A 27110-nucleotide genomic window follows, 5' to 3' on the forward strand; every position below is an offset into this window, starting at 1 on the left:
ACCTGTAGCTTACCCAGATATGCCGGGTTGCAGTGAATATTTAAAAAAATGCAGTAAAGAAATTGGTTTCCTGTCATCTTCATCTGGAATATTCTGCAAGCTTTCGCAATTCAGCCAATTTCAATGGTGAATGATGTCAGCTCAGTTCCTCCCCTGTTCTCTTTCACGTCCGCAGTTCCCAGATATAGGTGGTGCTTCTTCTTTATAGACCACATTATCGCTTCAGACTTTTCTAGAACGATACCAACATGAGCGGCAGAGGAAAGGGAGGCAAAGGACTCGGTAAAGGAGGCGCCAAGCGTCACCGTAAAGTCCTCCGTGATAACATCCAGGGAATCACCAAGCCCGCTATCCGCCGTCTGGCTCGCCGCGGGGGAGTCAAGCGTATCTCCGGTCTCATCTACGAGGAGACCCGCGGTGTGCTCAAGGTCTTCCTGGAGAACGTCATCCGTGACGCCGTCACCTACACCGAGCACGCCAAGAGGAAGACCGTCACCGCCATGGATGTGGTGTACGCTCTCAAGAGGCAGGGCCGCACTCTATACGGCTTCGGAGGTTAAACTGCTTCATTGTATTGATGCAACAAAACGGTCCTTTTAAGGGCCACACACATGTTCTAACGAGCTGATGTTCCTCATTTGAATGTAATCCTATTAAGCTTTCTATGGGAAACCAATATGAACGTGCGTAAGTGATTATTACAGCAGAGTAAGAACTTCCTGACTAGTTTGAGTAGATGATTCATTAATTTACATGAACAATGTATAAGGTGGGTTGCTATTGCGAAACCTAAAGTGTGGATATTGAACACGTACCGTGTGTCAAAATAGCATCTAGATTTTCTGCAGAAACGAATCTCTTCAGTTCTCAGTATCCTGCAACTTTTGCGCTGATATTTAACTGAATTATTAAAATGTTCTAATGATTAAAGTTGAAACGCCAAGAACTGAGGCCAAAACAATCATTCTTGTGCCAGGGTTGTTTTTGGATTGTTGCTTCCTTTCAGTTTAGCTAAGGGCCACTCATTGTGACCTTTTACACACAATGTAAAAGTTCACAATTGTGACCCTTTACATTGTGCATACACAGATGCACACACCTACACATTTAAGTGATGTTCATTAATTAGTAACTTTTCCAGCCAACAGAATGACGGGGTGTGACATGAAATTGCTGTCACCAACTTGACTCAAGTTTTGTGACATCAGAGCAGAACCAATGCAGAAATTTGATAAAAACATAACTTATTTCACCAGTAATAAAATAAATCATGATTAAAGTTCATTTTTAATTTGTAAAGCATTTGTCAGTCACAACAATGCGGTGCAGGAAGCCCACTCCCAAAAGAAGGAAGTGTTATTGGCTGGAAGGGTCAATAACGGGCCCTTGAGAGTGAATGAAAGCTTCACAGGGACAGAGTTTGGATAGTTGGAAAAGGATTCATGCAAGAAGAGAGATTATTTATGCATGAAGCATTAAATCAGAGCACAGACATGTTGTGGTAGATTAGAGCAAAGTTGTTTTTTACGTGAGGACAAAGGTTTGAAGTATCCAATCACGGATACGTTTTTAAAATATATCTGCAGCTCTAAGTTTTTATTCCCTTCAGTCTTTCTTTCTATGTTGCCGGAAGAACAGCTCCTGACTAGAAGAACAGTTCTAGACTGGGCATGACTAGAACTGAAGCACATAGTCAGGTTCTGGTGCAAAAAAATAAATAAATAAAATCGCTTTTGTTACATGTTATAAGCCTCAATGTGATTGGTACAAAGGTAGTGTAATGTTTGTAGCTTCTACAGTGTGTATCATTCAGGACATGCTCTGTTTCTCAGCTCCAAGAAGATTATGCAAATATAAGCGGAAGTCATATGAAGTTTCAAAAGCTTAGAAACTAAGATAATTGTGTGAAACTTGCAAATCTTATCATACAAGCCAGAACCGATACTAACCGGAAGTACGGTTAGTATCGGTTCACACATACTCTGAATGATCAGCATTCAGGATGCTCAGACACAGGGGCGGATCTAGAAAAATATTTATGGGGTGGCAAGAGGGGGGCAGGGATTTTTTCAGGGGTGGCAACATATGCCAGTGTGTGTGTGTGTGTGTGTGTGTGTGTGTGTGTGTGTGTGTGTGTGTATATATATATATATATATATATATATATATATATATATATATATATATATATATACATTACACAGATCTAACATTAGACTTAATTTACTTGATTTACTTGTTGCAAAATATTGTTTTAAACTTGCATTGTTTCAAAATGAGCTTCATGTAGCACTGAGGATTAAATATAATTTCTTAATATAGTATAGTTAATTATTTTTAATGTCTTTCATACTCCTGTTAATTGATATGTACTACTGGACTGGACAGCGTCTATTGGTCGCTATGTGATTTATTGTGTCCAGGAAACCATTTTATCCCAATGCAGGACGAGCAGAAATTTGTCACAAAAATATTCGTAGCGCCATCATTTGTTATCAGATTTATTAAATACGACTTAAAATAAAGAGGAGAAAACTGATGTTTGATCAATTCTTTGTGATACAAATCTATAAACAGTTTAGCTTCTGTTAGTTCTGTCAAGATGCAAGAAAGGGCAAATTTATCTTATATTGGTCAATCGTTTTATTTTAAATATGCTGTAGGAGCCTTAGTTTGGTGATTAGTTCAGTTTTTGTCGCTTGTTTAACTTTTAGGAATTGCAGCGGCTGCAGACAGTGTGCCACAATAAAGGTACAATAAAGCTGATAAACAGGTGAAGAACCAAACACCACTTCTATTCCTCCTTTTCTCTCTGTGTGTGTCGACTTTACGCGACACACAGAGTGTAAAGTCTCTGTGTGTCCGACAGACGACAGCTCAACGAGCAGATGGAGCAGAGATTACCGATCAGGGGAATCAACACCAAAAAACAAACATTTCCCACACAAAAAAGTAGCAAAAACACCAAAACAGAACATTCAGTCTGTTACATTATCCTGTCAGGCTTGATATTGTCATTATTAATAAGTTTTCGCCTGAGCACAGCGGCGGTTGATTAGCCAATTTAAACAGCTGCTCTACTGATGACTGGTGGGCGGGTTGACCTGTTTTAGTGCTAACGGAACCAAAACACACCGAACTGCGCAGCACATGTTGAGGTTATCAAAGTTAATAGAAGGCTAGCAACAGTTAGGCTAGTATAACTGACCCACTGCTCACGTTTTCCTCATATTTTCTTTAAATTAAAACTTTTTCCTCACCTGTTAAATCTGAAGCCCTTGTTATCTAATTCATTGGGTTGAATTAACCGCTAAATATTGCGACCATTTTTCAGATTCTTTGCGTGACTGTGGTATTTTCCTGACCACCAATAATGTTGGCTCAATGGACAGCAATGGCGCATGTGTGGCGCATAATACGTCACGTAATGACCAGTCCAGTAATTTATATCCATCCATATCAATGCTGCTGTCTGGCGCTCTGTCCTTCTCTCGCACTTCCCGCTACTCAGCAGTAGGTGTCAGGTTACATTGTGTTGCATTCAATGTTATCGGAAAAAAGAGATCCGTGCGCTTAACGTCCGATTTCCCATAACTATTTATTGAATTCATAGTCGCCAGGTGGGGTGGCAACAGGGGTGGCAAGGTTCTCATTTGGGGTGGCAACTGCCACCCCGCTAGATCCGCCCCTGCTCGGACGTTACTGGAGCAGAACCGGCAGATTAACACTCTCCCTGGTTCGACTCATGAAAGGGTTTTTTTCCTCTGTCCTCTAGTCTCTATATGCTCATCCAGTAGGAGTGATGGCTGAAAATTAGAGACTTGATCTGTCAGGTCTTTTTTTTGATTAGAGGGAGTTTCTGGTTAAGTTGAATAGGATCAGTTGGAACGTATGGATGTGACGACTGGATTGAACTTACAGTGCTGTTAACTGCCACAGAAAATAAATTGGATTCTTGTCCTCTTTCAAGATGGTACACATGGTTGAAGAAAAATGTTAGCCCCCAGTCTTGCCTGCAGACGTCCATTTTAAAGGACAGTATATCTCACCTACCCAAAGAACTCAGTCTACATAAAGAATCATGACTTCCACAACGAGATGAACTTTCTTTAAATGCTCCAGACCCAGATTCAAGAAAAGGAAAAGATTTGAAGAGAAACATTACAGTGCTTCTTACAGGACAATATTCCACCTAACGACTGGGTTTGGAAAATACAATTACTAGAGATAAGGATTCAATGTCAGAACCAATCTAAAGATGGTATCTATGTTTGTTTTCAGTGATTAATTCCTAATTCAGCTAAAAAGATTTTGAAGGTTTTGTTTATATTTAGAACTCATAGAAAAAGAAATGGTTGTTTGTGGTGGTAAAAGAAAATGAGGTATAAATCTAAGAAGTGAAACAACAAATGTCTTCAAATAAAACAACACAACACTGTGGACTGTTGTCTTCAGTCTTTGAATGATTAAAGCTTATTTTTCAACCTGCTTGTTGTATAAAAACCAGAAAAAGTGTCTGAATGTACTAAGTGTATTTGCTCTCTAGTTTTCGGTTCTGGTGAGTTACAGGCTCTTTGAGGAGCAGTTAAACTGAGAACAATGAAGAACCGTCAGGATTTCCTCCGCGCGCGAACTTTAAAAATCCCACGTGATTTCTTTTTGAAGTCAGCACTTCCTACTTTACCCTCTGAGCGAAACAGCCAATCACAGCTGGGGGACGACACAGCCCTATTTGCATGCTGGCTGTATAATACCGACCTCACCGTGAACAGTCAGTCATTCGTTGCTGTTAGAACCAGTGAGGAAACATGCCTGAACCCGCCAAGTCTGCGCCCAAGAAGGGCTCCAAGAAAGCGGTCACCAAGACGACCACCGGCAAAGGAGGCAAGAAGAAGAGAAGAACCAGGAAGGAGAGCTACGCCATCTACGTGTACAAGGTGCTCAAGCAGGTCCACCCCGACACCGGGATCTCCTCCAAGGCCATGAGCATCATGAACTCCTTCGTCAACGACATCTTTGAGCGCATCGCCTCCGAGGCCTCCCGTCTGGCTCACTACAACAAGCGCTCCACCATCACCTCCAGGGAGATCCAGACCGCCGTGCGCCTCCTGCTGCCCGGTGAGCTGGCCAAGCACGCCGTGTCCGAGGGAACCAAGGCTGTTACCAAGTACACCAGCTCCAAGTGAACAGCTCTGCTGTTGACACACCAACCCAACGGCTCTTTTAAGAGCCACTCACTACATCTGGAGAGTCATTATTCCTCATCTGTATAAAATGCCATATAAACAAGATCTTATGTGGATTGAAATGTACTGAAAGTGACTTAGAAAAAGTTGAGGGTTGATTTACAATCAAACGTATCTAATTCACCACACAAAATAAATCCAGTCAAAACATGGAAAATACAGTGGGGGGTTTGTCTCGCATCAGAACTGAACAAGATTCTATATTTAACCACTAAACTAAAATGGCATGAAGTATAATGATGTAGAGTAAAGATGACTATTTTCTTCACACTTTTGTAAAATAAAGCATAGTTAAAAGCTGTATTAAAGGCTACATAAATGTATTTTGACCTAAGAAAAAGTCCATCCTCTTAAGAGGATTGTCTAAACCTGGTTGAAAATCTTGACTAGAAAATTCAAAGTAAAGATTGTGTGGTTTTACCCCATTTGGGGAAAAAGTCAGACCTTTGTCTCCATCAGCCTTCCATGCTTGATCTGGGCCCTAAAACTTAGGGTTGCAAATGATGCACAGACCAGTTTGTTTTTAGTATGAAGTGAGGGTGAAATACTGCAAGGCTAACAGATGTAGTCATGATTTAATTCCTTATTTTTAACCTTATAACGTTCAGAAAATATCATTTTTAACTAGTCTTTCAATGCAAAACAGTTTCTAAAAACACAGTAAAGTTGATAAGAATGAGATGATGGTGGTAATGTGTAGAATGAGGGGAGCAGCTCTTAATGAAGGTGTGTGTGGCTCTTAAAAGAGCCGTTGTGTGTTAGTTGGAGCTGCAGCCTCTAAGCTCTCTCTCCGCGGATGCGGCGGGCCAGCTGGATGTCTTTGGGCATGATGGTGACCCTCTTGGCGTGGATGGCGCACAGGTTGGTGTCCTCGAACAGACCCACCAGGTAGGCCTCGCTGGCCTCCTGCAGAGCCATGACGGCGGAGCTCTGGAAGCGCAGGTCGGTCTTGAAGTCCTGAGCGATCTCTCGGACCAGGCGCTGGAAGGGCAGCTTGCGGATCAGCAGCTCCGTCGACTTCTGGTAGCGACGGATCTCTCTCAGAGCCACGGTACCGGGCCTGTAGCGGTGAGGCTTCTTCACGCCGCCGGTAGCCGGAGCGCTCTTCCTGGCCGCCTTGGTGGCCAGCTGCTTCCTGGGGGCTTTGCCTCCGGTGGACTTACGGGCGGTCTGCTTGGTTCTGGCCATGCTTCTGCTTCTCTGATCACGATCAGGAGGAAAATGTTGCAAACCGTCGAGGCTCCGCTGCTCTTAAGCTCAGGCTCTGGGCGTCACTCTGTGACGCTGCAGCTCCGCTCCGGATCCTGGTTGGTTAGCGGCTCCTCATGGAGCTCAGCGCCGCCCAGAGGCGTCGCCTCCCGGCTTAATGTCCGCTGCTCATTGGAGGAAGCTGCGTTCAAAAAGTCCGCCTCTCCGTCCCGCTCTGCTGGGAGCTTTTCTGGTTGGTCGCCAGCACAAGCCTGCCACTTTCCGCGGACATAAAAAGCAGATTTCAGCCGCTGCTTCTCATTTCTTTCTCGAGTCTCATCTCCAGAAACAAACAGCAACAAAATGAGTGGCCGCGGAAAGACCGGAGGAAAAGCCAGAGCCAAGGCCAAGACCCGCTCCTCTAGAGCCGGACTCCAGTTCCCAGTGGGCCGTGTTCACAGGCTGCTGCGCAAAGGCAACTACGGCGAGCGGGTCGGTGCCGGAGCCCCCGTCTACCTGGCCGCTGTGCTCGAGTATCTGACCGCTGAGATCCTGGAGCTGGCTGGGAACGCCGCCCGCGACAACAAGAAGACCCGCATCATCCCCCGTCACCTGCAGCTGGCCGTCCGCAACGACGAGGAGCTCAACAAGCTGCTGGGTGGAGTCACCATCGCTCAGGGTGGAGTGCTGCCCAACATCCAGGCGGTGCTGCTGCCCAAGAAGACCGAGAAGGCCGCCAAGGCCAAGTAAACTCCTGATACCCGCTGAAAACAAACACAACGGCTCTTTTCAGAGCCACACACTTTATTTTAGGAGCTTTGACTTCTATATGTTTGACATTTAAAAATGTACTTTTTTATGTCACATTAACTTTAAAGATTTTATTATGGGCCACTTTTAATCGGGCTTTATTTGAATAATGGCACAATCTTTGTTATAAAAGCCAAATTGAATAACCACTTGTTCACTACTGAAATTTCTTTCTTAATCCTTATATTGTTTAAAACGTGCAGTGACTGACTGATGTGTCAAGCTAAATGTTTGACATACTAATAAATAAGGTCTAAATATTCTGTCTTCAATAACTGGACCAAACCTAGAAGAGGAAACAGAAAAGGGTTGAGACATGACTAGATTTGATACTCTGAAATCATACCTATGCTACTGGGGATAACATCTTCAACATTTTATTTAAAATAGCATCTTAACTGCCTAGGCAACCCTTCATAGGGTGCACATAGTAATCACTATTCATAACCACTGTAATGTATATATAAATACAGTGTAAGTTGATTTGTAAAACGTTTAACCACTCCATTCAGAATGTTATGTTTTTGTATTTATTCATGCATTTAGATATCGTAAAGCTATTTCCTGTTATTGATGGTAAAACTTAATTTCTCATTAGAACAATTTCCTGCAATTATAAATTGGACCTCATTTGGATTTCCTATTTCCAAGTTTTTGATTTGAAGTGTATAAGTATTTATTTTTTTGCATTTCCTTTTGTTTTCAAAGTGTGGTTTGATTTTCATTTTATTTAAAATCTTCCTTATGGGTTAAGGTATTTTGACAGATGTGCACCAGTTAGCTTTTTGCATGTAAACATTCACAGTAGTGGTTCTATTCTCTGGTAGTTCAGTGGCTACAAAAGCAGTCATTGGAGCAAGGGTCAGTTTGTACTTTAACAGTCAAGTGTAAATATTTTACAATGTGAAACAACCCACAGCCGAAGTTAATTTAGATTACACAAGTCAATGGATGAAATATATAGAAAATGAATAACTTAGTTGTGAACACAAGTTATAGTTTTAAACAGATTTGTAGAAAGTAAACTACAGCTTTGCCATTTTGTCATCTACAAATTTCAATCATTATAGCTTTTTTGAGTTTCCCTTGAAAGTTTGAGGTAGAAAACCAAATGAATTGAGGAAATTCAGCTCATTAGAACATGTGTGTGGCCCTTAAAAGGACCGTTTTGTTGTTGTATCGATACAATGAAGCAGTTTAACCTCCGAAGCCGTACAGAGTGCGGCCCTGCCTCTTGAGAGCGTACACCACGTCCATGGCGGTGACGGTCTTCCTCTTGGCGTGCTCGGTGTAGGTGACGGCGTCACGGATGACGTTCTCCAGGAAGACCTTGAGCACACCGCGGGTCTCCTCGTAGATGAGACCGGAGATACGCTTGACTCCCCCGCGGCGAGCCAGACGGCGGATAGCGGGCTTGGTGATTCCCTGGATGTTATCACGGAGGACTTTACGGTGACGCTTGGCGCCGCCTTTACCGAGTCCTTTGCCTCCCTTTCCTCTGCCGCTCATGTTGGTATCGTTCTAGAAAAGTCTGAAGCGATAATGTGGTCTATACAGAAGAAGCACCGCCTATATCTGGGATCTGCGGACGTGAAAGAGAACAGGGGAGGAACTGAGCTCAACAGATCCAGTCACGTCATTGAAACCGGTCGAAAAAGTTCGTGTTTTCCTTAATTTGCCTTTTTATTTTGGATTCCTGGTATAATTTCTTTTAATTCAACGTCTGAAGAGTACATTTTATTTGCTTATCAAATTCAAAATTTTTCTAATGTTGAATTTAAAATCTTGAAAATATGTTTAAGTAAATCAAATTTTTTATGAAATCTTTACAAATGATCATTTGTTTCTCACACAGAGGAACACAGTTAAACGCTTTCGGTCATAATGAATAGCCTTTTTTTATTATTATGTATTTTCAGTGGAAATGAAATAAACATTTCAACATCTCCAATCTCAGCTATTCATTTCTTAAATCAAGTTCATGCAGTTTGAGTTGATTTTTGGCTGCTTATCAATAGCAGCAACATTCTGATATACAATTGTTCTTTAAATACATTTTGACAAATAATTACATTTTGTAATATGTGAACAATCTCTAAATGTGGCTTGGTTATAGGTAGCAGTAGTAGGTAGATGTAATTCTAAGAGAAAAGCAGTTGGGTCTGTTGACAGATTAAGTCTAATCGTTTCACTGTGATTGTGATTAGAGGTAGATTTATATATAATATTAATGATAAAATCTATGTGGCTACATGGAGAAATAAAGCTGTTAGAACTGTGTAAATCACAATATTTAAGTTATTAACGCTGACCCTGGTTAATTTAATAAACTGTAAGGACAGGATGTGCTCTACAGAGAATAAGTGTTGGCTCTGAAAAGAGCCTTTTGCTGCACTGAGTGCGGGTTGAAGCAGCTGTTTACTTCTTGGCTTTCTTCGCTGCGGGCTTTTTGGCTGCAGTTTTTTTGACTGCAGGCTTCTTAGCTGCCTTGGGCTTCTTGGGTGCGACCTTCTTGGGGCTCTTTGCGGGCTTTTTCACCGCTTTCTTAGCCGGAGCCTTCTTCGGGGATTTCTTGGCAGCTGCAGGCTTCTTAGCGGCGGGTTTCTTGGCTGCTGTGGTCTTCTTGGCAGCGGGCTTCTTGGCCTTGATGGGAGCCTTCTTCTTCACCACCTTCTTGGCTGGCTTGACGGCTTTGGGCTCCTTTTTGGCGAGCTTGAAAGACCCAGCGGCCCCGGTGCCCTTAGTCTGGCTCAGGGTCTCTTTGGTGACCAGCTTGGTGACGGCAGTGTTGATGCGCTTGTTCGCCTTGCTCACGTCCACTCCCTTCCCGGCCAGCACCTTCTTGAGGGCGGCCAGGGACATCCCCTTGCGCTCCTTGGACTCGGCCACGGCGGCCACGATGAGTTTAGGGAGGCTGGGTCCGTCTTTCTTGACCCGGGGAGCGGGCTTCTTCTTCGGGGCTTTGGCCGGAGCCTTGGCCGGCGCGGCTGCTGGAGCTTCCTCTACCATGTTTCTCTGACTGTGTTGTTCCTCTGAACGTATGGAGCTCAAAGCGGGAGGCAGGACTTATAACACATATGAGAACCGTAAAGAGACAACCCAGGGCGCCGCTCTGCTGCCGTTTCGGAAAGCGGTTCCACTTTGTGTTTTCTCCGCCACATTTCAGTCAACAAATCTCCAGAAATCAAACATTACCAAACGCAAGTTCTATTGGAAAAGAAACGAATCCCTCCCTGCTACAGACTGAGTGCACGTTTGACTTCCACGGTTGTTTCTCTTCTTTTCACGAGCTTCAAAACACGTCAGATTCCAACTCGCCTCGCGCGGCGTGGGGGAAGTTTTCTTAAAACTTCGCCGCTAAAAATATCTAAAACCGTCTCACAATAAAGAGAACCGGTATGTTTTTGTTAGCAGAGATGTCTGAGGATCGAATCGTGATAAATTGGTTGCGATGCAGGAATTTATTGAGGAATAAGACGAACGTATTCAGCCGATGTAAACACACTGATACGGTCGAGGCCGGTGCGTGTTCCGAAGATCCACGGGAATAAATTCAGCCTCTCCAATAACCGAGAGAGGCTGGATTGAAATCATGATTTGATGCTTAGTTAATTTGGGAAATTCGATTAAAACTGTGCAAACAGGTCATGGAATACGTTTTTATAAGAGGAGATTAATACACTAATGTTTCTTTTAAACATACAGAAACTTTCACTGTTCAATACAGAAACAAGTTGACGGTTGTTAAGTTTTGCAAAGTTCATATATTTGATTAATACATATGAACATATTATTCATGTTTTATAAACATGAGACTTACAGCTGACTGGTCCAACATTTTTTAAAATACTATCACCAAAATGGTGATAGTATTTAGTATTAGTATAGCATAATCGCTATTATGCTATTAATAGCATAATAGCAGAAATATGCTACTATAAAACATGTCAAAAACTAAATGGTTATTTCAGATTTAAATCATTTAAATGGCAAATACTTGACACTCTACAAAATTACTTTCTATACATTTTTTTAGACCTGTAGAGTTTATATGAAAATACAACTGAAGTAACTTATAAATTGACATTAAATATTTCACAGTGGTCAAACAGAACATGTTGGCAGTTTCATATCTATAATTATAAACCATTTCAATATATGACAGCAAGTGAAAATACACAAGGTCCACATTTCATGCATTAAACTATTAGATGAGGTGGTCACTGCTGGAAGTATTCATTTTTTCTCCCTAATTTTATTTTGTCTGCACTGCAGTATGACATTGCATGACAATGACTATTGGTTATAGTCCCTGTAGGGTGATAATTTCCGGGTTTTGCATTTCAAATTTATTTTGGGATGACAAGTTGAGGAAAAGAGTTGATTTATGCATCCATGTTGGTTGGAGGAGAGGCCAAATCACTGATTACAATTTGTAAACTCAGTCATTTCTTGCCAATTTAGGCTTCTCCTGGTGTAGCCATTTGCTTGGTTGCAGTCACTGAAGTGTTATGTGCAGCTAGATCCAAGCATATTGGAACAGACACTGCTAGTTGTGCTTTTGAAAATCTGACCGTGACATTTTTCTTAGTAGTTCTCTACATCTTGTTTAAAACAAAATACCCTCATTTTAGTGTAGCTGTAAGTTACAAAGAATAATGACTCTTGAGATGTAGTGAGTGGCTCTTAAAAGAGCCGTTGGGTTAGTGTGTTAACAGCAGAGCTGTTCACTTGGAGCTGGTGTACTTGGTAACAGCCTTGGTTCCCTCGGACACGGCGTGCTTGGCCAGCTCGCCTGGCAGCAGGAGGCGCACAGCGGTCTGGATCTCCCTGGAGGTGATGGTGGAGCGCTTGTTGTAGTGAGCCAGACGGGAGGCCTCGGAGGCGATGCGCTCAAAGATGTCGTTGACGAAGGAGTTCATGATGCTCATGGCCTTGGAGGAGATCCCGGTGTCGGGGTGGACCTGCTTCAGCACCTTGTACACGTAGATGGCGTAGCTCTCCTTCCTGGTCCTTCTCCTCTTCTTGCCTCCTTTGCCGGTGGTCGTCTTGGTGACCGCTTTCTTGGAGCCCTTCTTGGGCGCAGACTTGGCGGGTTCAGGCATGTTTCCTCACTGGTTCTAACAGCAACGAATGACTCAGTGAAACGATTAGGTCGGTATTATACAGCCAGCATGCAAATAGTGCTGTGTCATCCCCCAGCTGTGATTGGCTGTTTCTCTCAGAGGGTAAAGTAGGAAGTGCTGACTTCAAAAAGAAATCACGTGGGATTTTTAAACTTCGCGCGCAGAGAAATAGAAAGAAGCGGGAAATCCTGATGGTTCATTTCTCAGCCTAACTGCTCCTCCAAAACTTTTTTTTAGGTCGTTTTAAATAAACTTAAGTAAGTTGAATTAGGAATTCACCCTTGAAAATGAACAACGGTATATTATATTTTCTGTGGTGTTTATCAATGCCTTAGGTTTCCTTGGCCTGCACTGACAAATGTAACCACATATTATCATGCAGTGAATTCAAATCAGTTTTTAATTCAGTCTCAAGCAACTTAAGAAAAAAAGTCATTTTAATCCAGCCACACATATTCAACATTTTGTTATGATTTGACTAATTTCAAACTGGTTTTTAAAAGCAAGAAAACAAGCAAACAGGAAACAAACATGTGCATACATATCCAGAAACAAAATAGTTAGCTTCAATAATTTGAATGGTTTGACTGGACTAAAACCATTCAAATTATTTAACAATGAGCTTTATTAGACAATGTCTAAAGCATTGTACATTTCATGTAAGAAGGTATCAAACATAAAATATGATGCAGAAAAAAACATTACTTGAAGATTTTTCTTTTTTTCTACAGGGTTGCTGGAGCAGGTTAAATGGTTTTGATTGGTACAGAAGCATTTCTGAAGTATTTCTAATCACCTCTCAGTCAATCCAGTCTGAGATATTAAATTGCTTGTCAGACCAATAATCCGGAGCAGCAGGACAGCAGGTAGCTCTGGGCCGTCCATAAGTTTCGGGTTTTCCCTGACAAGATCGGTGTTTGAGCGTTCAATGAAGGTCTGAGTTGGTTCTCCGCAGCGTTCCAAGCTTTGTATATGGCTAGGGAAACAAATATATTATCAAAAAATATTCATGTATTTCATTTAAAAAAAAAGGGTTTTCATGATGTCACAAGACTTTCAGATAAACTTACATAATGACTGTAGCTATGCAGTATGTAAAAAAAGTATGTGTCAAAAAAATTTGGATGGCGAATGAGCAGTTCTGTCAAAGTTTAAAAACAAATGACAGAGTCAGTAACTCACCTCTCCCATTCAGATTTTGAACAAGTATCAAAGTTTTCTGGAAGGACGTGATTTTTTTTTCAAAGTTCTTGAACGCGTCTGGCTTATTGGTCGGCTGACGGCTGACCGTTGTGTGAATCCTCGTCTCCCACAGCACAGCTGCACATGACAGCGATCAGCAGGATGACTTGCATTTTCTTGTCTGAAGAAGCAGAAACTCAAAAGTTACTGAATGCAATTCAAAAAGTTCGTCACTTTGCTGTTGCTTTTGTTGCTCTGAACAGCGGAGCCCTTTGAAGCTGGATGTTAAAAAAAAAATCCTAACTCAATTTTAAAAAAGCTGTTTCAATAAAGATATTTTATTATTGATTAGCAATAATCCATTTCAGATGCAAATTATAACTCAGAGGAGATATTTACTCACCTTTCACGATCGGTTCGTCTCTAATGTCCGTCTTGTGAAGAGACAGGAGGAGGTCAGTGTCCGCTGAAGTTATAACCAGTTACCATGACCACCAGGTATCCCGGCTCGAGGCAAACAGCCAATCAAATGACTGCATGTTAACCTATGACTTTAGTCTATGGTCATGAACTAAAAGTTTTCACATGAAGTCAAGAACTTGTTTTCTGACATTTCACCTTGGTGTTGAGCAGCGATGTGACTGAGGGTGGAACATTGTGGCTAACATACTTTTCTATCATGTGAAAAACATTTAGCTAGTAGAGTTCAATGTTTTACTGTGCATTTGTTCTGGAGGAGTGGGAACTCACTGAAAACATAAAATGATGGAAATTGCACAATTATTTAATACAGAAGGGGTTTCAGATGGCTGACCAAGCTAATGTTTAAACCAACTTGGGGGTATTTAGTTTTGTTCTTTGTCTTCTTTTGCAAAGGAACAGGAAGCCAGAGGTCTGCGCTGCACAGATTGAAGGGTGAAGGTTAAGTTTGGTCATGTTACACAGTATTACTGAGAAAATGTTGCGCTGGAAAGCGCCTGCTCCACCAGAGCAGCTAACAGGGTGAAAGAGTTACCTGGACAAGTCGTGCTAACAGGAACAGGAAGGTGGTGGTCAGCACCTTTGCCACAAGACCAGATCAAACCAGTTTTTCCAAATACGCTTTCATGACTGCAACGCGTTGGTCGGACGAACTTTCACCAATATTTTTGAATTACTAGTGCAAATCAGTCAGAGCCACGTTTACTATGGATACTTAGATGAAGGCAATGTCATATTTAAATTATCCAATATATTTCCTACCATTTTCTATCTAAAATATACATGTATATTATTGTTTAACCTCTTCTCAAAATCTAAGGCACATTATATCTGAAGAGCATTAGTTATTAATATAAGTGAAGTATTTATTTATTTATTTTACCATTTTCACCCTCAGGTCTACCTCTTCCTGCTTGCATCCTTTTCCTTATAGTCAAACTCCATTCTTGTGAAGCTTCGGCTCTCACAGTCCTGCGCTCTGAGCTGGTGGTTTCCTAGCAATCGTTACAGAATAACATCATTTCCTTCTATTGGGGGTTTTGTTTCCTGCACCTTTCAGGTGTGACCTGTAAATGCTTCTCTTAAGTTTTTCTCTGCACTATTAGTTAATGATTTTCTGGTTTTTGTTGGATCATTTAGCAATATGATCTAACTTTGCTAAATTTAGCAAAGTGGAACATTATCAGTGTGGATTTCTCTTTAACACTGAGTCGAGTGTGGGGCAGTTTTACTGTAGATAAATCTCTGTTTTTCAGTCTTCGTTACATGGATTCTCTTTGTGAGCAGAACTAACAGTCAGCTGAGCTCCTTGTAAACACAAAGAATCTGAAATGTTGCTGGTTTACTTATTGGGCTCAACGGAAAACGTGAAACAAAGTTTCAACTGAGATGAAGTTGCTGCTATACTGATAAACAACCAGTAGGTGGCAATGAAGCGCTGAAAGAGCTTTTGATTGAGTGAACTAGTTACCAGTATATCAGTTAACTTTTCTGTTATAACATTCATTGCAAAACTAGAAAAAAAAGGTTAATAGCAAAATAGCTACTTTAATAACTGAGACCTCTCAGAACTGCAGAGACGTTTTAAAACATGAGCTGTGATTGGACAACAGGACAAAATCAGATTTCATTCATAGATATGATCTTTATTGGACAATATTAAAAGCAACAGCAATTTGTTTAGCACAGCTAATAAGGAAATCAGCATAAAAACAATTCATTTGATTGTTAAATTTGATTTAAAAAATCATTTGACGTGAAGAACTTGTTTTTTTTCTATAGGGTTGCTGGAGCAGGTTAAAGATTTTGATTGGCACAGAAGCATTTCTGAAGTATTTCTAGTCACCTTTCAGTCAATCCAGATTGAGGTATTAAATTGCTTGTCAGGCCAATAATCCGGAGCAGCAGGAGAGCAGGCAGCTCTGGGCCGTTCATCGGTTTGGGCTTTTGGCTCATAATGAACAGGAAGGCACTGGTTGCCAACTTTGTCACAAGCCACCGTCACCAGTTCCTCAGTTTTCCTCGGGGTGTTGAGAACTGTGCAGTTCGATTTGTTCACTTTCACTACGTACACGGGGAGTTTTGAGTTGCTCGTGCAGAAGTTGCGCTGCTGGTTCCAGCCTTTGCCGTTGCAGATTTTCTTAACAAGATTGACCTTTGACTTCTCGATGAAGGACTGAGTTGTAACTTTGCAGCGCTTCAAGTTCTTAATGTGTCTAGAGAAATAAACAAACTGCGTTATTCAAAACATTTAAACACGTAATTTAAAAAGGTTAGTTTTTTTTATTAAAATGAAGCCACACGTCTTTCAGATAAGCTAACATTATGCATGAACAGCACAAAATATGTTTTGTCAAGAAACTTGAATGAGACAAATGAGTTCTGTCAAAGTGTTTTGCCCCATTATACATTTTTTCTTACACTTGAATATTTCAGATCAAGCCCATTTTAATAGCAGATAACCTTAGTGAAAGCAAAAGTTTTCAAAAGATGATTCCATTTGTTACGCAGAAAAAAATCTATCCAAACAAACTTGGCCCTAAATGGAAAAACCATAAATCTGATATGTCAGTTATGGTGCATTTTCATGATTGAACAATAAGAAACCATCTGGGCTAAAAGGACATAAGTGGCAGAGATCCAAACAAAAAGCTTCTGCTGGACAAACAGAATAAAGACAAAACATCCTGATGTTTCCCCCAAGAGCTTTGAGAAAATATTCTGTGAACCAATCACAAAATAGTAGAGCATTTTGGAAGCTGCATGTCCCGTCACACATATAAAACTAACACGTAATTCCAGGATGAAGCGTTTAAAATCCAAGCAGTCTGGGTGGTGGAACCACACCAGAAAACCCTGAAGGCGAATTTCTATTCAGTACTAAAGTACTTACTCTGTGTGACTTTAAAAAAAGGAAATGAGGTGCTGGAGTGGCCTAGTCAAAGTCTAGACATTGAGATGCAGTGACAAGACCTTCAAAATAAACAGTCTTCTAAGTTTTAACTTTTATACTAGTGAGTTGTTCATACGTTAATAACTCAATAATTGCTATGTTTTTATCCCTATTTTAATCAACATTCAGTGACTCACTTCTCCCACTCCGATATTGAGCCAGTTTTGAACTTTTTTGGAAGGATGTGTTTGGCTTCGAACTTGCTGTAGGCGTTTTGGTCGTTGTTCGGCTGACACGGGCGTTTATTGTAGGAATCCTCGTCTGCCGCAGCGCAGCTGCACAGGACAGCGATCAGCAGGACGACTCGCATTTTCTTGTCTGAAGAGGCAGAGACTGAGTTAGTGAACACAACTCAAAAGGTCACTTTGTTCCTCTGAATAGTGGAGCGCTTGTTGTGTGCTGTAATTTGGATGTTAAAATACTCACTATATAATCTGTTACAGACAAACAAACAAAAATCGACTTCGGATGTGTTCCAAGATTTTAGCTTTAGGAGTTAATGTCATGTCACTTTGAACACAGGAGATTATTTATTTATTTTTTCTCCAAAAAGGAGCAAATACATAGAATAAATCAAATGATGGAGCTGTTAATATAATCGGTCGTAGCTGAGAAAGTACTGACTCACCTTCCGTGGCCGGCCCGTCTTCGCTCTCTGTGTTGTGAAGGAGTTTACTGACGTTAGAGTCAGTTGACCAAGACCACCTCGTATCCCAGCTCGCAGCAAACAGCCAATCAAATAGCTGCAATTAATGCACCAGTTTGTAAGTCTGAGGTCACGATCAACAAATTTTCACACTGCTGACTCAGATCAAGCAGTTGTTTTTTTGACAGATCGCCCTTGTGGCGAGCAGCGACGATTGAGGTTGGAAAACTGGGGTTGTCACACTTTTGAGAAAGGTAAACGCAGTTAGCAGTGACGGACCTTAGAGATGTTCAGGAGGTGAGTCGACTTTATTTGTGGTTTTATTAAACTTCACACGTAGAAATGTGAAGTCAGGCCCGCCGTGTGGCTGCAGTGAAACCTCCTGCAGTGCATCTGTTTCCGAAGGAGCGAGAAGTGGTTGGCTACAAAAGTGAAGAAAACTGCAAACGTGGCAAAGTGACAAGTACTGAGCAACATCTGGCAGAGGTTCAAGACGGCTTATCGGGTGTTCCAGCCAAGCGCGTGTTTTGTTTTTCTTATGAAAATGAACAGGAAGCCAGAGGCCTGCACTGCATGAAGAGAGTGGTGAAGCTAAAGTTTGGTCATGCAACACATTTGTCTGGCTGAGAAAATGTTGTCGATCTGGGAGGCCCCTCCTCCACGGCGCCACAAACCCAGACCGGTTAACAGGTGACACATTGATCTGGCTCAGTCCTATTAAAAAGAAAAAAATTAATAAACCTTCTGGTGGGTTGCAAATGCATGGATTACTAATGCTGACGAAAGCAGAAAAGTAAAGGAGAGCTTTACTTTTCGAGAGACGCCTAAGTATTTTTGGTTATCAGACCGAAGGTCAGCATCCATTTTAATACTGACATTGTTGACAAAAGACAGAGGTCAGAGGTCAGGGAGGAGAAAGCAGCACAGGAAAAACTGGTGGAGCATTTTGGACTCAGTAGAATCATCAATTCATTTTAATTTTACATTCATTTTGTTTGAGAATTTCCCTCTTGGATTAATAAAGTGCATTAATTAATTAATTAATTAATTAATTCATTCATTCATTCATTCATTCATTCATTCATTCATTCATTCATTCATTCATTCTTCCATTAAAATTTGAATAACTCAGTTATCCAAAATCACTAAGTCAGTCGGAGAAGACAAGAGTAGAGTGAGCAGTGACCTCTTGAGGAATAAATAGATTCGGCAGTGATTAGTGTATACGTGGAATAATAATCCTTCACTCCTGTGAAATAGTTCCCAGTCAACAAACTGGTTATGGTGGCACCAGTAGCTCCACCCTAACCATATGGTGCCATTGTCCTGAGACCTATGACTGATGAGGAGGCCAGGAATGGGTCGGTTGGTTGAATGAAGGCTTATGGGTTTGATCCAACACACTTTTTCAACCCAAAAATATATCAAACTGTTTATTTGTTGGGCTACCAGGCTGAAGAGAAAGACTATCAAACCAGGATTACTGACTAGGAATATTAGGGTTATTTGTATTGTTTTTTTTCCTGGGTCTTATCTTTTATTTGCTTCCTGACCACTTTATTAGTTGTGCTTATTCCATCACAGAGGAAATCTACTTTTTCTCCCATATTTGTGCTGACGCAGGTTTTTAAACGTCGAGCTGATGCTCTAAACAAGCACAGCAGCATGAGCCGTTTGGTTTCCGTGGTTTTAAAATGAACAGGAAGGTGGTGGTCTGCACCTTTGTCACAAGACCAAATGAAAACTTATTCTCTCCAGATACGTTTTCATTATTGCAACGCATTGGTCGGAAAAACCTGCAGCAACATTTTTGAATTATTAGTGCAGTTAGTAAATCAGAATCAGATTTACTAATATAACTGCAAATTTTAGTGCAGTTAGTAAATCAGAACCAGATTTACTAATATACGAGTGAAAGCGAGCGTCATGCTGCTGCCATATTTTTTTGACCATTTCATATCTCTAATCTACATGTGTGTTATTGTTGTTTCTTGCTAATTGTTGTTATTATTCTTACTCTCTTCTCCAAATCTGTGGCACAATGCACCTGAAGAGCATTTGTTCTTAATATAAATGAAGAATTTTTATTTCTTTTCACTTTCAGGTCTATCTCAAAGCTTTGTCCTTTCATTAAAAAGATATGTTAAATAGTGACTTTGTAAACAGATTCAGGTTTCAGGAAGTTTAAAATTAACTGTAATTATTGATATGTGTCATTTTTTACATTAATGTCTTCGCAAAACACAAATGCAGTAATTTAAAGGGTTAAAGGCACAGTACATTCATAGAATTATATTGCAATTGTTACATTGCATAAAGATATGTACAATTATACAGATGTTGCACCACAAACATAAAAATAAAAAAAAGTTGACAAAATGAATAGAGAGAATTAAATAAGAGGATTAATGGTCCAAACAGAAGTTTGTGCAAACAATTACCTCAGTATGATGGTTGTAAGACTTAAAGTGTAAGAGTGTGATTTTGCAGTTTAACTCATTGTTGGAAAATAATAATGGAAAAGGTCACAGTAGGTGACTTAGCTCAAAAACTGAAGGCAAGCAACAACTTAGATAAAAAATAACTCACATATAATCCAGTCCAACAGTATGGCATTATTTTTATTAGAGTTTAATAAATTTGCTTTTTCAGTAAACATTAGTATGGAAGTTTCATTTTCATCATTCTTAATTGATTTGAATATCAATTTGTATATTTGTATGTAAAACAACTGAAACAAGGAGAAAGAGATTAAAATCAACCCAATTTAATTCATGCTACATTAATCATATCAGAGAGTCCAAGACCGTTGATTAATATTGCTTCTACATTAAAACCTAACAGACAAAAACAGAAACAGTAATTAACATATTTGGTCACAGTAATAATATCCACCATGAAATTTGCAGAATAAAGCTGAAAACTGATCGGTGAGCTTTTCAGATGTAAAGTCTTTCAGCTACAGCCCCAGAATCAACCATGACTGGTTGGAAAAGTCACAAAGTGACTTCTTTTAACAGACCCAGAGAGTCAGGAACTTTAGGGAATGAATGAAAATGCTGCTTTCTATCCTGAAAACCAATACTGACTCAAGCGGTGTTCTGTTGCTGCTTTGTACCTTTACAATCATGTTTATCTGAACAATCCTCCACTTTGAAGATGACAGGGCCTCTGATGTTGAAGCCAAGATAAAACAGCTTTGGGCTCGAAGTGCCAGATTCATGCACATGGTGAACCTGGCACTGATATTTTCTTATTATCTCCCCGCCTACACTAAGAAACATTTTTTCATCTCCTCCACTCTGTTGCATGGTCTCCATTTGAATGGGCTGAAGCATATCCTGGATTTGTGGCAGCTGCCACACCTCCCCACTATTCCATATATCATTGATCTTCTTTCTTTTAATTTTGTTTCTACTTGTGTCCCTTGGTTTATTAGCGAGCTGAGTTTCCACCCTGATTTCCACCACCTTGTCCAGTCTAGACCTGTGGATCCATCTGCTAAGTCCAGAGCCCTTTCCTAGAAAAAACAGTGGCAGCAGGTACCGACCTCGAAGGTACTTGTCATAGACTTTATCATAGGCCTTTTCCATCAAGGTGACATATTCTTCCATGTCAAGTTTATATACGAGGCCAGGAGGGGGCTGTTCAGGTTCTTCTCCTGTATTGTTCTCCTTTACATCTGCTTCCTCTATAGTTTGGTCTTGAGACTGATCCTTGTCTGTGTCAGGTTCTTGAAACCTTTCATCATCATTGTTTTCTTGACCCTTCTGAAGCTGCTCCTCTGGCCAAAACAACAGCAGGACCAAAAGGTAAAACTCTGGGTCTCTACTGTTCACCCCAGTGGGCAGAAACCTCTGAAGTATTTCCTGAAGTTCTCTAACCAGGACGTGTTGAGGAGAGTGAGGCTCCTTGTTGCTCAGGATGATGTTTGAAAGGATGTACCTCTCTGCCACTTTGACATCATCTACATCTTCCTCATAAGCAGTCTTTAATTCATCTCGGGTTTGCTCCAGCTGTGGTCTTGTTTTCTCAGTCACCTCAGACTTGAAGGCTCGTTTTTCCTTCGACACGAAAAGGCCGTGATTCAGACAATCGAGAAGAGCTGGGAAGCTGGTGGAATCAGCTGCATCTTCCGCTGTGTATTGTTGATAGCAACTGGCAACATCTTTCCAAAAGTAATCTGGTTCCACTGTTATCCTGTCAGGCTGGGAGTAGCTGAGATACCATTCAAAAAACTCAAACTTGTATTCAACTTCCAATTTTAGGGTGTCCTCAAATGGATTGTCATGTTTATGTTTCTCAGAGACAATCTTGGCCACTTGAATGAAACCAAAATGGCCTCGGTTGTTGAACGAAACGGAATAGTTGGCACAGCCATCGTATTCACTCAATTCAGGGTCTAATTCCTTGTCAGCTTTCATCTCTACATCTTTGAACGCCTCAAGGGCCTTCACAGTCATTTTATTCACTTCAGAGGATCCTTTGGTCCATCTCAAATGGTTCTTGTACACCTGTCCAAGGGTGTCTGCAGCATAGGAGTTGTTCTGCACTCTTTTGATGGCTTCTTTAGCCCATTTCTCAGCTTTTTTGAAGTTTGGGTGACGTCCTCCAATGTTGTACAGCCGAGCAACTGTTTGGGGGAAGATGTGTTTGTCCCGGAATTTGTTTGAAGCTTTTCTCAAAACCAAGAGTGCTTTAATAAATTTTTCTTGCTCTACAATGTCTTTAATTAGCAGTGAGAATTTCTCCTTGCCCTTTGGACCCATTTCTCTCATTGTTAGCAAATCTTTGACAAACTGGACAGTGTGAGGTTGGACTTCTTCCCCACAAAGCAGAAACACACAGTTCAGTGCTAAGGAACTTCTGGGAATGCTTAGGTCAGATAATAGCTCCACACACCTTCTAGCAATATCTGGATGGATCAGACGAACCTTTGAGCCAGATACTCTGATGAGCTTGGAAAAAGGTTGCATTCTAACTTCGAAGGGAGGACCTCCATAGATGGGATCAGGCGGTCCTAGGATTTCTCTACACTCTTCCATGATCAGGTAGGAATTGGGAACATAGGCATTCAACAGTGCCAACATTGAGAACAATTTTGTATTGGTGGACATTGGGTAGGTCAGCACATATGCAGAAATGTACGGTTCACAATGAAAAAATAAACCACCATATTTTTCGTCAAGACCAACGGCAGAGTTCAGGTATTCTCCTGAGTCACTTTCCATGGTCGTCACATCAAACAGAAGGGTCTATTCTTTTGGTTTTTGTTGCTTTTGCTTGAAAAGGTTGTTTCACCACACACAGTTTCCAAGCCTAAAAATAGAAGAGACAAGGTTTTTAGCATAAATAGTAAAAATAACAAGACATAGTGAGATAAAAGTGCTGGAACAGAACCCAGAATATCAAAACCTACAGAATGGTCCAGATCATGTCACTCGGTGTGTGTTGAAAGCCTTTGTTGAACAGCTATAGAATGTCTTTCCAGACATATTTGACCTTTTTCTCAGCCAAAGTGCCAACCTGTCCTAAGACTATCATCACCATTCCTCTGACCAAGAAGCCAAATCCATCTTCAATGAATGTTACTGTCCAGGTAATATTGACACCATCAGCACAGAAATGTTTGGAGCAGCTTATGAATAATCACATCACATCATACATCTTCACTAATCAGGACTAGCTTCAGTTTGCCTTACTGAGAAGTTTTATTGATGATCTCCACCCAACTCCATAATATGTTGACACACCCAGGAAAGAAGGAAAGGCATGTTGTAGGTGTCTCCTTGCTTCCAAACATCTGACGTAAATAAATGGATGATTAATAGGTGTCTGCAGGGCTACTTGAAGTCCAGCTCTGGGAACCTCTGGTTTAGGTTAATGTTACCAGTCCAGTTAGAGTTTATCGACATAAGTATCTTGACCGGAAGTTAAGGAACACTGTTAAATTCTTGTACTTTCGAGTGATGTTTTGAATATGCATGTAGTGAGTTCACACTATCTGCTGTTGTGTAATATGACAACTCATCAAGCAGGTATTCATGAAGCAATGACAGGCAGAGTCTGTCAGCTGTTAAGCTTTGAATTCCAGATAATCAGGTGTTGCCCTAACTTGGTAAGTCTGATTAAAATTAATGACTTTGTCAACAACTGCCTTTGCTAGTCATTAAGAGTTAGTCATTCCCAAGCCTATTGTTGCAGAACACAACATTCTGCAAAGGCTGGAAGGATCCTCACATTCACAACAACACAACAGAACAGAGACTCTGGTAATGAGAACTGCTGAGGAAACCATCAGTGTCTCATCTGCAGGACATTTACAGAGAGAAGATGACATTTTAACAGACAGCTCACAGCAACTTGATACTCATCCTCCTGTTGTTTGGGAAAAAAAGCAGGAGGACATTAAACAAATTTTATCCTCCACAACAATTGGACTCTTGAACCAAAAGATGTAGCATGCAGAGTTGGGGTGTAGTATATTTGTTCTTGTCTGTGGATCTGCAAAGTTTGTTTTTGTTTTTGTGTGATGCATAGAAATAACTTATCAAGTTCTTTGTTCGTTCGTTCGTTCGTTCGTTCCTTCATTCATTCATCTCTAATGCCTCAGGATCCACTTACCTGCAAATGTCACAACCAGAGGATCACCAGGACTAAATCATCTGCAAAAGCAGAGAGAATAATTAGAGGTTTCCAAATCAGACACAATTATCTACTTGACTGTGCATGAACATCACAAACAGGTGATTATTTGTGATTATTATTTTTACCTCACATGTAAAAATATAGGTCAGCAATTTTCTATATTTTGACTTGCAAAGTTGAATACTGCTGACCTATGTTGAACTCTTCACGTCGAATAAGTATTAATATTTACAGACTAAAAAAGGCAAAATGGATAGAAAATCACTGAGTCTTATCAAAAACAATTTAAATAGTCTGTGTATTAGAAAATGAAATGTTCAATTTGTGATGTTTGTATAATACAAAATTTGTAGCCAAAAAATGCTAAAACTCACTTAAAATGAATGATTTGACAAAAATCAAAAATACGACACAAACAACACTTAACTTTTACCCACAGAGATGAATGAACACACACTCTCCAATCTTCTTACCTGTCAGAGTTCCAGCAGGTGTGCAGGTGACTGAACAGTAGAGCAATGTTATTTATATTCAGCTTTAACCACACCCTCCCCACGGTGTCAAATCTTCTATCGTCATGATGACATGAGTTTCATGTTACATTGCATTTCTTCTCTTGTTTCTTTATGCTTGTCTTAAACGTGCCAGTTATTAATAGCTCAACTTGAACGGCAGCATGCCACCTAATGAGTTGTGTTTCTGCACAAGTGAAAGTAATATCTTAGTTCAAAACATTTGGTTTGAACAATTTTTGTTCATACCCAACATCTTAGTTATGTTTCTTTAGAAACAGTGGTTTTGTTCGGCCATCTTGTAAATGGCCGATTCATGTGTTTCTTAGATATTTATTGAAAAAACAGGGAACAAACAGTTTAAATGGATTATACAGGCTGAGGGAAATGTGTGGAGGTTTCATGTCAGTAAACATAAAGCTGTCTTGGATTACCACAAAATTATTGTATTTAATTTGTATTCTGCTGCTCTATGGTGGCTTCCCATTAAACTGCTGGTTTCCCCCAAACCAAAACAATCTGAAAATTGCTGTGTCCAGTAATCAGGATGATTTTTTTATCATCTCTTTATAAGATTTGCACAAAGTTAAAAATTGTATGTAAAAAAGCAACACAGCAGATGATGCGTTTTAATTTCTAGAGGTGAGGTGTCTGTTGTTAAAATGAACTTTGATACAATAACACCTCAATGCAGGAGCATCACAGCCCTTCAAAAGCAGTTAGTGTTTCTAAGATGCAACGAAAGGACAGAATACAAAGAAATAGTAACTTTAGAGAACTGGAAAACCCGCTGAATATTGGGAAAAACAAAAATGTTTATTCTATCTTGTATAATGTTACTGTTGCCATGTTAGCTAACCCACATCGTGTGAAAGGCTATTTTCTACAGCAGGTGAAATTTTCTTAAAACAGAGAAACCAGCCCAGTTTCTGTTTTTAAAACTATTGACATTTTCTTGCTGTAGTGAAATTAGCATGGTTACTAAGCAACAAGCTCATTCACATCCAAATCATCTCCTTTATTTACTTTCACTTTCCCTTTTGGTCCAGTCTTTGATTTAAAGACTAACAGTATGCTAGAGTTGCATATTGGCATCAAACATTCAGTTTAAAACTTTATACTATATACACTATACTTTTTAATCACGTGATTAGTCACTGCATGTTTAGTATTTGTCCACTTGATGGCGCAGTAGAACAACTTCAGCTAATCACATGGAGTTGAAAGCTTCATGGCATCCATAGTTAGATTTGGGGACGAATTTTCTTAGACTGCACGTTTTTTACAGACAATGGTCCAGTCTTACGGCACCACCTTCATATCCCAATAGGTGTTTAACCTTTCTTAGTAGGGCGAGTATATATGAAACGCAGCTTAAGGTTTACTATAGTATATGTAGCTTCTATTATTCAAGTTTGACAGGAAATTAGCTTCTTAAAAGACATGTGTGTGGCCCTTAAAAGGACCGTTTTGTTGTATCGATACAATGAAGCAGTTTAACCTCCGAAGCCGTACAGAGTGCGGCCCTGCCTCTTGAGAGCGTACACCACATCCATGGCGGTGACGGTCTTCCTCTTGGCGTGCTCGGTGTAGGTGACGGCGTCACGGATGACGTTCTCCAGGAAGACCTTGAGCACACCGCGGGTCTCCTCGTAGATGAGACCGGAGATACGCTTGACTCCCCCGCGGCGAGCCAGACGGCGGATAGCGGGCTTGGTGATTCCCTGGATGTTATCACGGAGGACTTTACGGTGACGCTTGGCGCCTCCTTTACCGAGTCCTTTGCCTCCCTTTCCTCTGCCGCTCATGTTGGTATCGTTCTAGAAAAGTCTGAAGCGATAATGTGGTCTATACAGAAGAAGCACCGCCTATATCTGGGATCTGCGGACGTGAAAGAGAACAGGGGATGAACCATCTCTCCACGTCGTTGAGACTGAAAAAGTTCGTCTTTTCTTAGTGTTTTTTAAATAAAGTCTTCCTTCGGTAATTCAGAAATTAATTAAGAATAAAAATAAGTAAGGACTATGGTAAGTTCTGAATATAATAAAGAGGAATGTAAAGTAAAATCTGGTGTTTCAGTTGAGAAACTATTGAATGAATTGAATGTCGTCATTTTGTGAATTTTAAAAGAGCTTTAAAATTATAGAAGAAATGATAGAACATTATTGTTATATAGATGTATGCATACATCGTGTACCTGTGTTGAGTGGATGTGAATGAACAATAGATATTTCTTTTTATGGATATTCTATCAAGTTATGGATAGAATGGCAAGTATAAGCCCTGATTTCACTTTATTCCTCTTTTGGCATTATAAGG

At 40.5% G+C, this 27110-nt stretch overlaps 9 protein-coding genes and 1 pseudogene across 9 annotated transcripts; 3 read left to right on the top strand and 7 right to left on the bottom strand.

The window, feature by feature from the left end:
* The first annotated feature begins 248 nt into the window (after nt 1-248).
* Nucleotides 249-607, top strand: LOC103480357 (histone H4). The gene has a single exon (XM_008435261.3). It carries the CDS (start codon nt 249-251, stop codon nt 558-560), a length of 312 nt encoding a protein of 103 aa, XP_008433483.1. The 3' UTR covers nt 561-607.
* A 1871-nt stretch (nt 608-2478) lies between these two features.
* LOC103480360 (histone H2B 1/2-like) lies at nt 2479-5478 on the top strand. The gene has a single exon (XM_081599341.1). It carries the CDS (start codon nt 4809-4811, stop codon nt 5184-5186), a length of 378 nt encoding a protein of 125 aa, XP_081455467.1. The 5' UTR covers nt 2479-4808; the 3' UTR covers nt 5187-5478.
* A 465-nt stretch (nt 5479-5943) lies between these two features.
* Nucleotides 5944-6521, bottom strand: LOC145548753 (histone H3). Its single transcript, XM_081599686.1, has one exon. The coding sequence runs from the start codon at nt 6432-6434 to the stop codon at nt 6024-6026; it is 411 nt and encodes a 136-aa protein (XP_081455812.1). The 5' UTR covers nt 6435-6521; the 3' UTR covers nt 5944-6023.
* Nucleotides 6522-6700: 179 nt separating this feature from the next.
* LOC103480418 (histone H2A-like) lies at nt 6701-7372 on the top strand. Its single transcript, XM_008435355.3, has one exon. The coding sequence runs from the start codon at nt 6798-6800 to the stop codon at nt 7182-7184; it is 387 nt and encodes a 128-aa protein (XP_008433577.2). The 5' UTR covers nt 6701-6797; the 3' UTR covers nt 7185-7372.
* A 734-nt stretch (nt 7373-8106) lies between these two features.
* LOC103480361 (histone H4) lies at nt 8107-8819 on the bottom strand. The gene has a single exon (XM_008435267.2). The coding sequence runs from the start codon at nt 8751-8753 to the stop codon at nt 8442-8444; it is 312 nt and encodes a 103-aa protein (XP_008433489.1). The 5' UTR covers nt 8754-8819; the 3' UTR covers nt 8107-8441.
* Nucleotides 8820-9403: 584 nt separating this feature from the next.
* LOC103480362 (histone H1 pseudogene) lies at nt 9404-10392 on the bottom strand (annotated as a pseudogene).
* An 800-nt stretch (nt 10393-11192) lies between these two features.
* Nucleotides 11193-12363, bottom strand: LOC103480363 (histone H2B 1/2-like). Its single transcript, XM_008435269.3, has one exon. The coding sequence runs from the start codon at nt 12347-12349 to the stop codon at nt 11972-11974; it is 378 nt and encodes a 125-aa protein (XP_008433491.1). The 5' UTR covers nt 12350-12363; the 3' UTR covers nt 11193-11971.
* A 3307-nt stretch (nt 12364-15670) lies between these two features.
* Nucleotides 15671-18038, bottom strand: LOC145548851 (uncharacterized). Its single transcript, XM_081599902.1, has 3 exons — nt 17614-18038; nt 17123-17303; nt 15671-16248 (listed from the first exon to the last, which is right to left on the bottom strand). The coding sequence occupies exons 2-3, from the start codon at nt 17293-17295 to the stop codon at nt 15882-15884; spliced, it is 540 nt and encodes a 179-aa protein (XP_081456028.1). The 5' UTR covers nt 17296-17303; nt 17614-18038; the 3' UTR covers nt 15671-15881.
* Nucleotides 18039-20251: 2213 nt separating this feature from the next.
* LOC103480364 (sterile alpha motif domain-containing protein 9-like) lies at nt 20252-24375 on the bottom strand. The gene is made up of 2 exons (XM_008435270.2): nt 24256-24375; nt 20252-22950 (listed from the first exon to the last, which is right to left on the bottom strand). Exon 2 carries the CDS (start codon nt 22860-22862, stop codon nt 20721-20723), a length of 2142 nt encoding a protein of 713 aa, XP_008433492.2. The 5' UTR covers nt 22863-22950; nt 24256-24375; the 3' UTR covers nt 20252-20720.
* Nucleotides 24376-26078: 1703 nt separating this feature from the next.
* On the bottom strand, nt 26079-26711 carry LOC103480367 (histone H4). Its single transcript, XM_008435272.3, has one exon. The coding sequence runs from the start codon at nt 26597-26599 to the stop codon at nt 26288-26290; it is 312 nt and encodes a 103-aa protein (XP_008433494.1). The 5' UTR covers nt 26600-26711; the 3' UTR covers nt 26079-26287.
* Between the last annotated feature and the right edge of the window lie 399 nt (nt 26712-27110).

Source organism: Poecilia reticulata, chromosome 18 (genome assembly GCF_904066995.2).
Source record: "Poecilia reticulata chromosome 18, P_reticulata-male-v2, whole genome shotgun sequence".
NCBI lineage: Eukaryota > Metazoa > Chordata > Actinopteri > Cyprinodontiformes > Poeciliidae > Poecilia > Poecilia reticulata.

Bases quoted from the DNA above. Each gene is read 5' to 3' on its own strand.
- LOC103480357 (XM_008435261.3), top strand. From the start codon at position 249: ATGAGCGGCAGAGGAAAGGGAGGCAAAGGACTCGGTAAAGGAGGCGCC.
- LOC103480360 (XM_081599341.1), top strand. From the start codon at position 4,809: ATGCCTGAACCCGCCAAGTCTGCGCCCAAGAAGGGCTCCAAGAAAGCG.
- LOC145548753 (XM_081599686.1), bottom strand. From the start codon at position 6,434: ATGGCCAGAACCAAGCAGACCGCCCGTAAGTCCACCGGAGGCAAAGCC.
- LOC103480418 (XM_008435355.3), top strand. From the start codon at position 6,798: ATGAGTGGCCGCGGAAAGACCGGAGGAAAAGCCAGAGCCAAGGCCAAG.
- LOC103480361 (XM_008435267.2), bottom strand. From the start codon at position 8,753: ATGAGCGGCAGAGGAAAGGGAGGCAAAGGACTCGGTAAAGGCGGCGCC.
- LOC103480363 (XM_008435269.3), bottom strand. From the start codon at position 12,349: ATGCCTGAACCCGCCAAGTCTGCGCCCAAGAAGGGCTCCAAGAAAGCG.
- LOC145548851 (XM_081599902.1), bottom strand. From the start codon at position 17,295: ATGCGAGTCGTCCTGCTGATCGCTGTCCTGTGCAGCTGCGCTGCGGCA. The intron at 16,249-17,122 runs GTGAGTCACTGA...TTATTTCTCTAG, and splicing joins TCAATATCGGAGTGGGAGAA to ACACATTAAGAACTTGAAGC.
- LOC103480364 (XM_008435270.2), bottom strand. From the start codon at position 22,862: ATGGAAAGTGACTCAGGAGAATACCTGAACTCTGCCGTTGGTCTTGAC.
- LOC103480367 (XM_008435272.3), bottom strand. From the start codon at position 26,599: ATGAGCGGCAGAGGAAAGGGAGGCAAAGGACTCGGTAAAGGAGGCGCC.